At 40.8% G+C, this 15,217-nt stretch overlaps 1 protein-coding gene across 1 annotated transcript; it reads right to left on the reverse strand.

Annotated features, from left to right (window-relative positions):
* Positions 1 to 1,025: 1,025 nt before the first annotated feature.
* SEC61G (SEC61 translocon subunit gamma) lies at positions 1,026 to 7,901 on the reverse strand. The gene is made up of 4 exons (XM_017862144.1): positions 7,804 to 7,901; positions 6,150 to 6,249; positions 4,551 to 4,653; positions 1,026 to 1,189 (listed from the first exon to the last, which is right to left on the reverse strand). Exons 2-4 carry the CDS (start codon positions 6,241 to 6,243, stop codon positions 1,180 to 1,182), a joined length of 207 nt encoding a protein of 68 aa, XP_017717633.1. The 5' UTR covers positions 6,244 to 6,249; positions 7,804 to 7,901; the 3' UTR covers positions 1,026 to 1,179.
* Between the last annotated feature and the right edge of the window lie 7,316 nt (positions 7,902 to 15,217).

Consider the following 15,217-nt stretch of genomic DNA (forward strand, 5'->3'; position numbering starts at 1 on the left):
GGTGGTACATGCCTGTAATCTCAGCTACTCGGGAGGCTGAGGCAGGAGAACTGCTTGAACCAGGGAGGCAGAGGTTGCGGTGAGCTGAGATAGTGCCATTGCACTCCAGCCTGGGCAACAAGAGCGAAACTCCATCTCAAAAGAAAAAAAAAAATTAAGTGCTTACAGAAAAACTCCTACCCTACCTCAAATTCTAATAAGGAATCACCATACTTTATTTACTGTTTCTTCTTTGACCATAAACATTTATCTGATAGCACATACTATAACTTGAATGTTTATGTCCCTCAAAAACTCATGTTGAAATTCAATCTCCAGACAAGCACAGTGGCTTAGCCGGGTAATCATAGTGCTTTGGGAGCCGAGGTGGGAGGATTGCTTGAGACCAGGAGTCCGAGACCAGACTGGACAACATAGCGATACCCTATCTCTACAAAAAATTAGACAGACATGGTGGCATGCGCCTGTAGTCCCAGCTACCCGGGAGGCTGAAGCAGGAGGATGGCTTGAGCTCAGGAGTTTGAGGTCACAGTGAGCCATGACCTGGGCGACACAGCAAGACGCACATACATATATATATATGAAGAAATTTAATCTCCAATGTAATAGTATTAAGAGGTAGGACCTTTAAGAGGTGAGGAGGTCACAAGGGCTCTTCTCTCATGAATGGGACGAAGGCCCTTTGCCCGTCTATCCCTTTTGCCACGTGAGGACACAACATCTAAGCCACCAGCTTGTAAGCAGAGACCAGGCCCTCACTGGACACCAAACCTGCTGGTACCTTGATCTTGGACTTCTCAATCTCCAGAACTGTGAGAATAAATTTCTATTATTTATAAATTACCCAGTCTCAGGTATTTTGTAATACTAGCACAAAGGGGCTAAAACAGAAGAGCTCTCAGAAAGTGTAATATTTCACCAGGCTCTTTCATTTCTCTTATAAACTAAATTATTCAGAGAAAGAAACTACTATTTTCTATCACTGAAATGTGATAAGTATCTATGACAGAAAAAAGAGATATTCATTTACTTTGAAATTACTTTAATTTAGAAATAGAAAACATCTTGAAAGGAAAAAAACCCACAAAACATACAGGCAAATTTGTATTCTGTGAGCTTCTCACACCCTCACAATTGTTCACCAGTCTCTAAGATGAAAAACTCTCTTGCAAAATGTATTCAGCCACCACTGTAAAAGAAAGAAAAATTATTACTTCTGAGCAGAGATATAATTTTAATAATTATTATTATTTGAAATGCTATAACTTCAATGGCTTAAGACCAATTATTTGAATCCCACCTAACTTTATCTAAAGATGGCATAAAAGAATGGCACAATGAACTTTAAAATCCTGGACCTGAAAAGATGATGTGGTTACTGGCAGAGGTCTATGTCTAAACTCACAATGCTCATTCAGGAAATGCCATTTTGGAACAGTCTAGCCTTTCTGAACACAACAAAAAACATCAATTATATGACAGGATGGTTAGCTGAGAAGTTTTTCTATTTGATAACGTCAACACACCAGCAGAAAATAGACTGCACATGAGCACAAGGTACTCAACCACCGCATCTTACCAAAATCATTCCAAAATCTGCATTAGTCATGATGAAAACAAAAATCACCTTTTCTACCGAAGAACTTCTGAGTTTTAAAAGCATAAACATTAAACCTGCATAGTCAGATACACATTTTAGTAATGTTAAAGCAAAATAATTCCATTACCAGAAGAAAATTAAATAAAATAGGCCAGGCGCAGTAGTTCTCACCTCTAATCTCAACACTCTGGGAGGCTGAGGGAGGCAGGTCACCTGAGGTCAGGAGTTCGAGATCAGCCTGGCCAACACGGTGAAACTGTGTCTCTACTAAAACTACAAAAAAAGCAGCCAGGCATGGTGGTGTGCACTTGCAGTCCCGGCTACTCAGGAGGCTGAGGCAGGAGAATCACTTGAACCCGGCAGGCGGAGGCTGCAATAAGCTAAGATTGCGCCACTGCACTCCAGCCTGGGAAAGAGAGTGAGACTCCACCTCAAAAAAAGAGAGAAAATTATTACATAAAATACCCCTGAGCATATACTTTAATGTTTAGCATTTTAAATGCTTATGCTATTAAATAGTATTGCTGTAACTAAAAGGCCAGCAAGTGCTTATTTTAAATTCTAATACTGTGAATATTAATTTTGACTGCTATAATTATAAAGAAAAAGAAGAAAAAAATTTTAAGAAAAAAAGATAATTCAACCCAATGAGTATTTCCCTTTCTACCATCTCCAAAATGATTTAAACAATGATTTATCCTCTTTCAAGCAGGGAAAGCAAGAGTCCTTTCAGTTGTACAACTATCATGGTATAACATGGGAAAAGAGTAGTTTTCTGTAGTGTCTCTCAAAAGATGTTTTAATTGGCCTTCACATTAAGATTAAAAAATATCTAAAGATAGATTTTTTACCTTCTTAAACACTGGAACCATTTTTTTAAACTAGAAGAAAAGTTTTCTAGGTAACTAGCTTCTGAAAGGTTTCCCGTGTTGCTCTATTACTAGCCATGCAATCCAAGTGGTTATTTAGCCTCCCCATACCTCAGTTTCCTCATGAAGATTAAATGAGTTGACACACAGAGTCATGGAAAGTTCTCAATGAATGTTAACTATTATTATTGCCACCATCACCATTAGAAAAGGCAAGAACCTGAAGTTGTTCACTTAATTCAACAAACACTTATTCAGTGCTTTTAACAGATACAAGAGAGCTCCGGACTAGACTCTATAGGAGAGACATACAATATAAATAACAAGGCAGGTCTGCCTCACAACTCATAATCTAATGTGAAAGACGGACCTGAGTATGATCCAAGGCAGACAGTGATGTCTGGCAAAAGGGACAAAAATATAGGTTAGGTGAAGGCTGGCGAAAAAATTTGAAAGGTGCTTGTATACCAAAAAATTGGAAAAGGTGGGCTTACATGTTCTTCTGAAAGGTACAACTAAGAACAATGAAGGGTGATTATCACAGGAAACTAATTTTGTTATCATTTTAAAGAAACACTTCCTATCAATTAAATATGTCTCATGACAGAATGGGAAGTAAGAAGAGCAGAAGCACTAAGTATGAAAAAGAACGGACCTGACAGAGACTCTGCCACTTCTTTTTACTGATTTCCTCATTCTACTTCAGTATTCTCCCCATGACTCCACAGTTCTACAGTTGGCATTTCTCACTGGTAAAATAAAGGGATTTCTGAACTGACAAACGAGGTATCAGTGACTTGGGCCCATCTAGTTCTAACTACTTATGATCCTGAATATCACTTTGGGGCAATTTTACCTTAATAACTACGGTACCCTACTAAGAAATCCCTCTGACAATATACATTGTTACTTGTCATTTAAAAGGCAACCTGTACCAGTACCTGGGATAAAACACCTAGTATTTAGGAGATTTATAGTTTAGAAATTTTTAAAATCATTGCTTCAAACTTCACCACCCCATGAAATCAATTGATATTACTGATTGATATTAGATAGATTTCAATAGCACATGGAAAGTTCTCAATGAATGTTAATTACTATTGCCACCATTACCATCAGAAAAGGCAAAGAACCTGAAGTTGTTCACTTAATTCCACTAACACTTATTCAGTGCTTTTAATGGATACAAGCACTTGAGGTATATCAGTGCTTACCTGATATTATTACCAGGTAATAACAGATTTTATTAGCTCCAAACAGTGGATGAGGCTGAGATTAAATGCATACAAAATTACAGAGTAAGTAAGTACTAAAACCCATACTAAGTCCTTACCCTAAACTGAATTACCTAATTGCTAATTGCTCAATGCCACAACATGTCCCAGTGACTTATAACGAATTTAAAAAGCAAAATTATTTGGAAACAAATAAAGTGATCCCAATGTTTCTCAGGCTTTTTTGCCTCCTAATATACTTAAAAGTTATGATATTCTCCCATCAGGATCAATGGCTCATTACAGTAACAACTTTCACTCGTATTCTTACCCAAATTGTTTCTGGGGCCTTACATGACTTAAAGTCATAATCCAAGTAAGAACTGTTATCCCCACTGAATAAACTGGGCACAGAGAGGTGAGGCAAATTGCCTGATGCTAGGACACCAACTGTATAACAAGAAAAAGGATTTGGATCTAGGCAATCTGGTCCAGAGTTAGAATTCTATCATAGCAGTGATTTTTGGATGGGAAGCATTTCCTCTGCTCCTTAGAGATTAACAAGATAACAGCACAAAGAGGACTTAGGTTTCAATGCTGGCTTTGTGACATATGAGTGTCTTTAATACTTTCTTGACTCTGTAAAATTTTATTTATTAAAGAAAATAGTGCCTAGCACACAGAATTTCTGGAAAGATCATTTAAGATCTAAAGGCGCTCAATCATCAGATACTCATAAATATCAGTAGACTCCAACAGCACTAAAAAGTCAAGAGATGCAACTCTGTATTAACAAAATAGCAGGCTGTCATCTCAAATGGTTTCAAGTTTCATTCAATCCTAGTCTATTTCATAAAGTTTACTTACACAATGATGTTATTAATAGGAATATGGATCAATTTCACAAAGAAGCCAATGAATCCCATTATAGCAAATCCTATTGCTGTTGCCATGGCAATCTTCTGGAATTCTGCATTTAAAAACACGAAATTCACATATTTTTTGTACTGTCACTGAAAGTATGGGAAAAAAACTATCAGCAATATAAATGAACTTAACTAGTATACATTTCTCCTGTTAATAGATATATAACTTAAAAATAAAAAGGTGAAACTGTTAACAGTAAACAAGTTGTTTGACAGGTTTTAAAATTTCCATGTTTTGTTGATATTTAAGGAAACATAACAGTGCATGTCTGTGCTAGTGAGTTCATCAACAAGTACTAAAAATATTTTTTCTTCTTAGCAAATGACCAGAAAATACCGAAATAAGGACATGGATGAAAAAATATACATTATTTTCTTAAGTTTTAAAACGTAACATTGTAATTTTATTATACCATATCGATTATACAGGCAGAAACATACCTTTTCTGGTACATTATAAACAATGGGTCCAGTGCCTTTGCTATTATGATGAAGCCAAAAATAAGGCTTGAAAAATCAAGTTGGGCTGGGCACGGTGGCTCATGCCTGTAATATCAGCACTTGGGAGGCCGAGGCGAGCAGATCACCTGAGGTCAGGAGTTTAAGAACGGCCTGGCCAACACGGTGAAACTCTGGCTCCACTAAAAATACAAAAATGAGCCAGGCGTGGTGGCAGGTGCCTCTAATCCTAGCTACTCAGGAGGTTGAAGCAGAATTGCTTGAACCCAGGAGGCGGAGGTTGCAGTGAGCTGAGATCGCGTCACTGCACTCCAGCCTGGGCAACAGAGTGAGACTGTCTGAATTGAGCACTATTTTATAAAACATTACACTGGTAATGTTACCATTTTATGTTACTTCCTAAGAGAAGCTTTCCCTGATCTCCTGACTTGGTTAGTCCTCCTATTATGTGCTGTCAAACTTCCTTCTAGTTATCTTCCATAATACTTACCACAGCAGTAATTAAAAAACATAATTGTATTAATTTGTTTAGGACAGTCTTCCTTGATAGAGTCTAAGCTCCATGACAGCAAGGACTATTCCCTTTATTATATATTACATTACATACATGTTATATTCTCTAGTATAGTACCAGCTCCTAACTCAATGAATGAATACAAGTAGATAAATTTAACACATGAATCATGATAAATAACAAAATTAACTTTCTAGTTTGGCAAAAACTAGATTGTTGGTTTCATGTTAAGGTTTTGTTCACTGGGGTGGGAGTTCAGTAGGGAGACTTCAAAGCTTTTCCAAAGAGAAAATATGTAAGATACTAAAAGTCATAAAATATTATTAACTAAAATGTTACATAAGGCTGTGATAAATAATCTTACACCATTTAAAATACATAAAATAAAATTTAGACAAGAGTAAAAAATTTAGGAAAAGTGACAATGTTAAAAGCCATCGAGCAGTATCAATCAATAAAAATGTTGGCAAAAGTAATGCAATGGCTATTAATCAAGAAGATGTTAATCAAACAAAAGGCTTAGAAAATGCAAAGATTTAATTTTTTTTCTCATAGTCAAGCAATTACCTTTTCTATCAGGTTTAGTGCATCTTTTAACCAGCCGAATGGAGTCCTTTACAAACTGCCGACTTGGCTCAACAAACTGCATTACCTGATCCATGACTGCCTGTTTAAAACAAACAAAGATACTCACTGGTATTGGTTATCATATAAGCACTTACTCATTGATATCAAGATGTAAATGAGACCAGTCATTGAATTCACGTCTAACATGGGTCAATTCCACCTCCTAAAATAAAACAAAAAACAAACTCCAAAGCCTAAATTGATATTATTTTTGTAAATTTCAGTTAATTATCAGATCAAAGGCAATAAGCACAGATCTGACTCATGATATCTTCACTGACAAAGAACAGCACATGCAATATAAAAAGCCTATCTCTATTAAGAGGTTAAAAAAGGTTAAGCAATTGATAACACATCCATTCCTTTTCTGACTCTGCAGTCCCATCCATTTCTCATTCTACAGTCCCCTCACCGCTCCTAAGGAACCATCAATGTTGAGATCCAACAATTACTTTCCATATTTTATTTTAAACGATGCAGAAGCCAGTGTCTTGTACAGTGAATGCCAACTGTGGTGCTGCAAGAGCCTAGAATGGAGGCAAACGTGAATTTCAACCTTGATTTTTCTAAAACGTGCCAATACAACACACTTCTCTAAAGTACAAAGAATAGCTAAAGCAAGACGCAAATTCTGAGAAGATACTAGCTAAATTCCAAACTTTTCTATTTGAAAACATCTTTTAAGGAAACAGGGCTATATATTTTACTATATATGTTCTTTAGAAGAATCTATTACCCAACAGAAATGTCATCCGATGTTAGCTTTGAGAGCCACTGCTATAGAAAGTAAAGAGATCAAAGTGTTACTTGTATTTTCCTCCATTTCCAGTACTCAGAACAGTGCCCAGGTGGTAGTTCAAATCACTGGCTATGGAGTGTAAACCTCTGTAAGCCCCAGTTTCCTCACTTAATGTAGGCTGTGGATAACGAAATGAATTAATGTCAATGAAACACCAGGAATTCTGCAACGTTCTGGGGGCAAAAACACAGTAATGTCTGTTTTCTCAGTATTTCACTTAACTTTGCTCTTGAAATCCAAAGGGCTTAAACTTTTTGTAATCATAGTTATCACGAAGGAAGCTAAGAATTCTTTACCCAGAAAAATGCACGCTACACACAATACCGCACTCAATGTCAGGGGTAGAGACCCAAAAACCAACTATGATCTCTCGAACTAGACTCTAGACCACTGCCCTCACTTTAAACTACGGGAGCGGGGGCAGGGCCAGAGCTGAGTACAGCTTTTCCCAGACAGGACTCCACACCCGCACACAGAGCCAACCCCGAAGGGATCGGGCAGCAGGACATCATCTTTGGCTGCAGCACAAAAGACGCCGGGGCAGGACGCTAAGCCCTGGAACGCCGCGGGCCGGCGACCCCGCTCGCCGGGAGCCCGCGGTGCTGGGTTTGCCTTCCGGCAGAGGCCGAGTTGGTGGGATGTCGGCTGTCAGACCCCGGCCCCAGACTTGAGCCAGGGGACCACTCATCGCCCGCCCCGCGACGGCCGCCCGGGAAGACACGCCGGCTCGCCCCCGCGAGTCGCAAAGGCGTGGCCGCCCGGTTCGCCTGTACCTGCCGGCGGGAAGAAACTCACCTGCCCAACCGACACCTAAAATGCCAGGGACACGTAGCACTGGAGCGGACTGATGGAAGCCCACCGGAACCGGAATCCGGGTTTCTGCCAACAGCCCGCCCACTCCTCCGTCCTATTGGTTCCTTACGCGAAACCCCAGTGCGCAATCGCAGCGAGACCTGCGTCCCGGCCACGCTTCCCGGAAGAGATGCGTTGCTGAGCTCGTTGTTGGGGCGTTGGTTTTAGGAGTGTGACTAGCGTCGCGTCAGCCGTTATTTTCCCGGCTGGGTCCGGGGTTACCCCACCAGCCCGACCTCAAACTACTCGCGTCCACAGCACCAGCCTCAGCGGCCTTGCGCGGTGCTTGCTCTCTGGTAGCGGCTGACTAGGTAAATCCTAAGTTGTGTTTTTTTTTTTTCCTGCTGTCCAGCTTGTTGTGTGTCCTTACGGTACATACCTTTTGTATGTATATAATGTTGGTCGAAATGAAGCTTATGAGCAATACAACGTTATGGCGTAATTCAAAATAGTATCACCACCCTAAACTTTGACTTTGGCTGTCATTCACGGTAATGAATGCCGCTGTAATCGAGGCCTTACTTTGTCAAACGCTAGGTTTGGTTACGGGACTGGTCATAATGTACACACAGCTCCCCACTTATCCACAAGGATGCATTCCAGGACTCCCCGCCCCCCCCGGGGGCTGAAATCGTCAGTAGAGATGGGGTTTCACCACATTGGCCAGGCTGGGCTTGAACTTCTGACCTCGCGATCCACCCTCCTCGGCCTCCCAAAGTGCTGGGATTACGGACGTGAGCCACCACGCCCGGCCATATTTCCTTTTAGCAATGGAGCATAACTGGATCTGAGGAACAATATAACTCTGGAGTAGCTGATAGAACATTAAGAGGTGTTACAACTCTCAGTGCTTCTTAAACTTCAGTAACTGAAATCTCCTATTAAGTTTTTTAGTAAATGAAATTTGTAACCCCAGAACCTCCAGATACTGATTCAGTGGGTCAGGGTTAGAGGCCACACACCTCCCTATATGTGACTGTAGGTGGTCCGTACACACTACACATACTTTACCTTAGCCTTAAGAGTCAGTTTTAAATTCTGAACGGACTGAGATGCGTTTGACTAGTTCTTCCTCCCTAGCACTTCAGCCCATGTGTCATCTGTTTAGAGGCCTATAGTGACCATCTAAGGCAATCCTGTCTATCTTATGCTCTTTTTTCCTTTTTCACAATACCCTCTTCATTTGCTGCATAGCATTTGTATTAATATGTATTTATTTACTCCTCGGTCTGTCTCCCTACACTGTAAATCCCCTTACTAGGCCATAAGGTCCAAGTGGGTATAACATATCTGGGTTACTCACAGCACCTAGTAAAGTGTTAAACACAGTAAATGCTCAATAAATAGTTTTCAAAAAAATCATTCCTTCCACAAAAAACGTAAAATCACATGTTGGCAAGTTCACCCCAACCACCAAATGTCTGAGTTCACAGTATTTTCAGCAAAACACAGAAAATCAAGTAACACATACAGTGGTTCCCCTTATCCAAGAAAATCTGATTCAAAAAGAGATGTGTACCAGAAGGTAATGTGACAGAGGCCACATTCAAATAACTTTCATTACAGTGTGTTGTTATAATTGTCTACTCACCTGAGTTCGGGAGTTTGAGACCAGCCTGACCAACATTGAGAAACCCTGTCTCTACTAAAAATACAAAAGTTAGTCTGGCATGGTGGCGCAGGCCTGTAATCCTAGCTACTCGGGAGGCTGAGGCAGGAGAATTGCTTGAACCCGGGAGGTGGAGGCTGCAGTGAGCCCAGGTCACATAACTGCAGTCTAGCCTGGGCAACAGAGCAAGACTCCATCTTAAAAGAAAAAAAAAGCCGACAACAGCGGATCTGTGCAAAAATAGGAATCAACCAGAACTCTAATTCTTGGTTACTAGGAGTGTAGAATGGCATAAACCTTTGGGAAAAGTTTAGTAGTTTATCATAATACGAAGCATATATACACCAACTGTGGCTCCGCAATTTGAATTCCAGGTACTTATTGAAGCTATATGAAACTAAATTCACAAAAAGACTTGTACAGGAATATTCATAGTAACTTTATTGATAACAGAACTAAAAGCAACTGGGTACCATCAATAGAATGAATAAAGATACAGGTATAGTCCCACGACATAATAGTACTCCACAGCTAAGGAAAGAAAACTCTCTGCCACAACATGATGAGTGACAAACATGGTGAGTGAAACAAGCCTACGCTAAGAAGGCACAGTGTGCAGTTCCATTTGCAAGATGTTTTAGACAAAGCAAAAATAATGAATGGTGGAAAAAATCAGAACAGTGTTTGCCTCGGGTGACAGATTGAGAAGGCAGGTGAGGGAACTGGGGAGTGAAAGTAACACTCTGTAATTTAACAGGTCTCAGGGTTTCACAGGGGTCTTAGTCAATGTGGGCAGCTATAACAGAATATCATGGAGTGCTGGCTTACACAGCAAACATCTATTTCTCACAGTTCTGGAGACTGGAAGTCAGAGATAATGGTCAGGTTCTTGTAAAGGCTTTTCCTGGTTTATAGAGAGCTACTTTCTCCTTGCATTCGCACATGGTGGAGGGCGGAGGAAGAGAGAAAGAAAGGACCAGCTCTCCTCCTCTCGTAAGAACACTAATCCCAACGTGAGGATTCAGCCTCCTGACCTGATTACCTCCCAGAAGCCCCTCCTCCAATTTGGAGGCACACAAACATTCCATCCATAGCAGCAGATCTGTGCCTTTTACCTCAAAAACAAAACAAAACAAAAAAAACTCAACAAACATTGAACTCTAAATTATACAATTGTCGATGCATTTAGGAGGGAAATGTACAGGTATCTACAACTTATTTTGATTTAAAAAAGGGCAGGTTCATGGTTGGAGGAATATGTGTTAGGGGAATTATTTGTGATAATGCAAAGACAACAAAATGTTAAATGTAGACTTAGTTGTGGTGTAAGATGTTCATTGAATAATTCTTTCAATTTTCTGTATGTTTAAAATGTTTATAAGATGGAAAAAAGTCAATATATAGATCACCAAATCAAGTTTTAAAATTTTGACATGAATTATACTGAGTATAAATTGAATGTATATATAGCAGAAATTTTAAATTGACCCTCAATTTAAAAATACATGAAATATTGATAACATCATTTGAGATAAGCTGAATTAATATTCCATTTATATTCTTGAATCTCTGCCTGAAGCAAGAAAAAGTTTAAGAGGAACTATGGAGATCCAAGGACTCCATAGTACCTGTCTTTTTGTTTTGTATTACTTCATTTAGGTATTATGACAAAGTGGAAAGAGCTGTATCTTTTGAAAAATGAAGCTGACACAGTGGTTGAAATTATGAAAGTGTCAACAGTTCCCCAGGAAAAATCAAAGACCGGACCTAGATACAAACATAGATGTTATGCCCAGACCGTTTATTCCCAAAGCAAGACCACCAGAGTCCAGAGTCAAAGCCAGCGGCCAAGGATCTTAATGCAAGTTCGCAACTTTGCGTCCCCCGGTTCTACATCCATACAAGAGGGGCGGGCCGTGTACTTGCTTTTTATAGCCTAATGTAACACCAGGGAGTTGGTAGAAAGTTGCGCGCAGAGGAACGAGGGATTCTCTAGGTTACAAGCATTACAATTGATTAACATTTAAGTTTTATACAATTAGCCAGTTTTCTTTATTGGTTCCGCGGCTTTTCCAAACGGCCCTGTGTTCTTATCGGGACTTCCAGGGTGGTGGTCTTTCTAAAGTGAGATATATGGTAGTCTTTGCAGTTGCAAAGATATGATGGTGGGGGAAGACATATGGTGCGGATGTGCCCAGGAAGCTTGAGAGACATATGGAGGGCGAGACATATGGTGGGATGTGTTTATACGGGGCTCAGGAAGTTGAGAGATATATGGCCAAAGCACTGGTAATTCTAGAACAGAAAAGAACAAGACAGGGATTTCACAGTGCTGTCTATTACAACGTCTGGAATCTATAGATAACATAAATCGGTTAGGTCCGGGGTCAACTTTTAACTAGGCCCAAGGCGCCCGCCCGGGCTGGTCTTTTCCGCTGTGCTGGAATATTCATTTGAATCTGTTTCAATAAGTCTTTTAGACAGGAATATTTTAAGAGTTAAATGTGATGAGGTCAAATAAAGTTTTCTCCCCTCCTCAAACCCTTTTTGAAGAAACAGGATTTTAAGTACTATAAAAAAAGTTATTCCATCTTATTTAGTTAAAAATGCAATAACCAGAATAGGGTGGTGAAGTTGACGTGGCAGATTTAGATATCACAGAATTAGTTGCCAGTGACTTTATGTTATCAATTACAGTAAACAGTTTCAATTGACTACTTCCTCCTGAAACTCACTGTTCCCTTTACTTCATGATCATTTTCTTAAAACGAAAACAAAAACCTTTTCTGAATCTGCCTAATGGACTTATTTTCCTGCATTGTCCTGTATTAGAGAAGTCTAACTGTTCCAATACACATAGCCACCCTCTGGGCTGGCCAGGTGCTGATTTCTGCCCAAGCCAGTCTCCGCAGATCTGACACAGGGCTGTGTCCTTTCCACATGGTAAGTCTCTGGGGATCTGACGCAGGGCTGTGTTCTTTCCACACAGTAAGTCTCTGCGGATCTGGCACAGGGCCGTGTTCTTTCCACACGGTCGTGCAGGGTTTCAGGCTCCCCAGGGTGCAGTGCTGCGTGTTAAGGGTTCTTAGTACATTTCGGGAGAAAACAACCCAATTAAAAAATAAGCAAAAGATCTGAACAGACATTGCATAAAAGAAGGTATACAGATGGCAAATAATCATATGAAAAGGTACTCACCATTACCTGTCATCAGGGAATTGCAAACTGAAACAACAATGAGCTACTATTGCAAGCCTATTTGAATGTCTAAAGTCCAAAATACTACATCAAGTGCTGGCAAGGATGTGGAGCAACAGGAAGTCTCCTTCGTTGCTGGTGGGAATGCCAATGGTACAGCCATTGCGGAAGGCACGTTGGCAGTTTCTTACAAAGCTAAACGTAGTCCACCATACTGTCCAGCAATTGCACTCCTCGGTATTTAAATCACAGGAAGATTTATGCTCACACAAAAACTTACACACAAATGTTCATAGCGGCTTTATTCACAATTGCCAAGACTTGGAGGCAACCAAGATGTCCTTCAGCAGATGAATGAATAAACAAACTGTGATAAACCAACAATGGAATATGCTAAAAGGAAATGAGCTCTCAAGCCGTGAAAAGACAGGGAGGAACCTCAGATTCATACTGCTATGTAAAAGAACCAGTCTGAAAAACTACACACTCTATGATTCCAACTATATGACATTCTGGAAAAGGCAAAACTGTAGAGACAGTAACAAGATCAGTGACTGCCAGGTCTTGACAGGGCTGAGGGAGGGTGAGAGAGAGGGAAGAATAGGTGGAGCGCAGGGAAATTTAGTGCAGGTGAAACCATTCTGCATGATGCTACAATGGTGGATACATGCCATTATGCATTCATCAAAGCCTAAACAACTATACAGCGTGACCTCTAGTGTAAACTATGGACTGTAGTTCATAATAGTGTATCAATATTGGTTCATCAGTTGTAACAAATGTTCGCTAGTACTATATTAATAATAAGGAAAACTGCAGGAAGGATGTATAAGGTTGTACCTCTCTACTTTCTACTCAATGTTTCTGAAAAACTAAAACCCCTAAAAATAAAGTCTATTAGTAAAAATTAGAAATAAAATATTATAAGATCCTAGCTGGGCGCGGTGGCTCAAACCTGTAATCCCAGCACTTTGGGAGGCCGAGACGGGCGGATCACGAGGTCAGGAGATTGAGACCATCCTGGCTAACATGGTGAAACCCCGTCTCTACTAAAAAATACAAAAAAACTAGCCCGGCGAGGTGGCAGGCATCTGCAGTCCCAGCTACTCGGGAAGCTGAGGCAGGAGAATGGTGTAAACCCGGGAGGCGGAGCTTGCAGTGAGCCGAGATCTGGCCACTGCACTCTAGCCTGGGCGACTCCATCTCAAAAAAAAAAGATCCTAGGAGAGGGAGAGAAACTAGAGTCATCTCATTGCTTCCTTTATGCTCTGTCTGAAGCGACACCCAGCACCATCAGACTCCTGCACTCTTTCCCTCCACTACCAGTCAATCTTCTTTTTTTTTTTTTTTGAGATGGAATTTCACTCTTGTTGCCCAGACTGGAGTGCAATGACACAATCTCGGCTCACCGCAACCTCTGCCTCCTGGGTTCAGCTGATTCTCCTGCCTCAGCCTCCCAAGTAGCTGGGATTACAGGCATATGCCAACACACCTGGCTAATTTTTGTATTTTTAGTAGAGATGGGGTTTCTGCATGTTGGTCAGGCTAATCTCAAACTCCCCAACTCAGGTGATCCTCCCGCCTCAGCCTCCCAAAGTTCTGGGATTATGGGCGCAGGCCACCACTCCCAGCCGCAGTCAATCTTTTTGTCAAGATGCTGAGAAGCCCGGTGCCTTTCCCAAGACAAAGCAGTTGACAGAGTCCAGTTTGACCACAAACCTTGTTATAACACGTTGACTTATTTAAACAAGGTAAGGGGTTCTGGTTTCTTTACTGTATCCCCTGGAGCTGTATGATGAATTACGATTTATGACCGCCTGCAGTCACTTTTTTACATTATTTGAGATATGGAGGATGTTACGGACTGAACTGTGCCGCCCCCAAAATTCACATGTTGATGGCCTAACTCTAAGACCTCAGAATTTGACTGTATTTGGAGATAAGGTCTTTTCTGTTTTTGTTTGTTTGTTTGTTTGTTTTTGAGACAGGATCTCGCCCTGTCACGCAGACTGTTAGCACTAGCTAACACAGATCACTGCAGCCTCAACCTCCCGGGCTCAAGTGATCCTCCCACCTCAGCCTCCCCAGTAGCTGGGACCACAGGCATGTGCCACCACGCCCAGCTAATGTTTTTTCATTTCTTTTTTTTTTTTTTTTGTAGAGACAGGGTTTGGCCACTGGAGATAAGGTCTTTAAAGAGGTTATTAAATTAAAATGCGAGGCTGGGCATGGTGACTCACACCTGTAATCCCAGCACTTTGGGAGGCTAAGGCAGTTGGATCACCTGAGGTCAGGAGTTCAAGACCAGCCTGGCCAACATGGGGAAACCCCATCTATACTAAAATACAAAATTAGATGAGCATGAGGTCGCACCGCCTGTAATCCCAGGTACTCAGGAGGCTGCGGCAGGAGAATTGCTTGAACCCAGGAGGTGGAGGTTGCAGTGAACTGAGATCAGGCCACTGCACTCCAGCCTTGGTGACAGAGAGAGACTCCATCGCAAAAAAAAAAAAAAAAAAAAAAAAAAAAAAAAAAAAAAAAAAAAAAAAA

The sequence above is a fragment of the Rhinopithecus bieti genome, unplaced genomic scaffold (assembly GCF_001698545.2).
Source record: "Rhinopithecus bieti isolate Rb0 unplaced genomic scaffold, ASM169854v2 scaffold_63861, whole genome shotgun sequence".
In the NCBI taxonomy this organism is placed as follows: Eukaryota; Metazoa; Chordata; class Mammalia; order Primates; family Cercopithecidae; genus Rhinopithecus; species Rhinopithecus bieti.

Excerpts from the sequence above, each read along its gene's own strand:
- SEC61G (XM_017862144.1), bottom strand. The coding sequence starts at position 6,243 with ATGGATCAGGTAATGCAGTTTGTTGAGCCAAGTCGGCAGTTTGTAAAG. Across the intron at positions 4,654-6,149 it reads CACTAAACCTGATAGAAAAG|AATTCCAGAAGATTGCCATG; the intron begins GTAATTGCTTGA and ends TTTTAAATGCAG.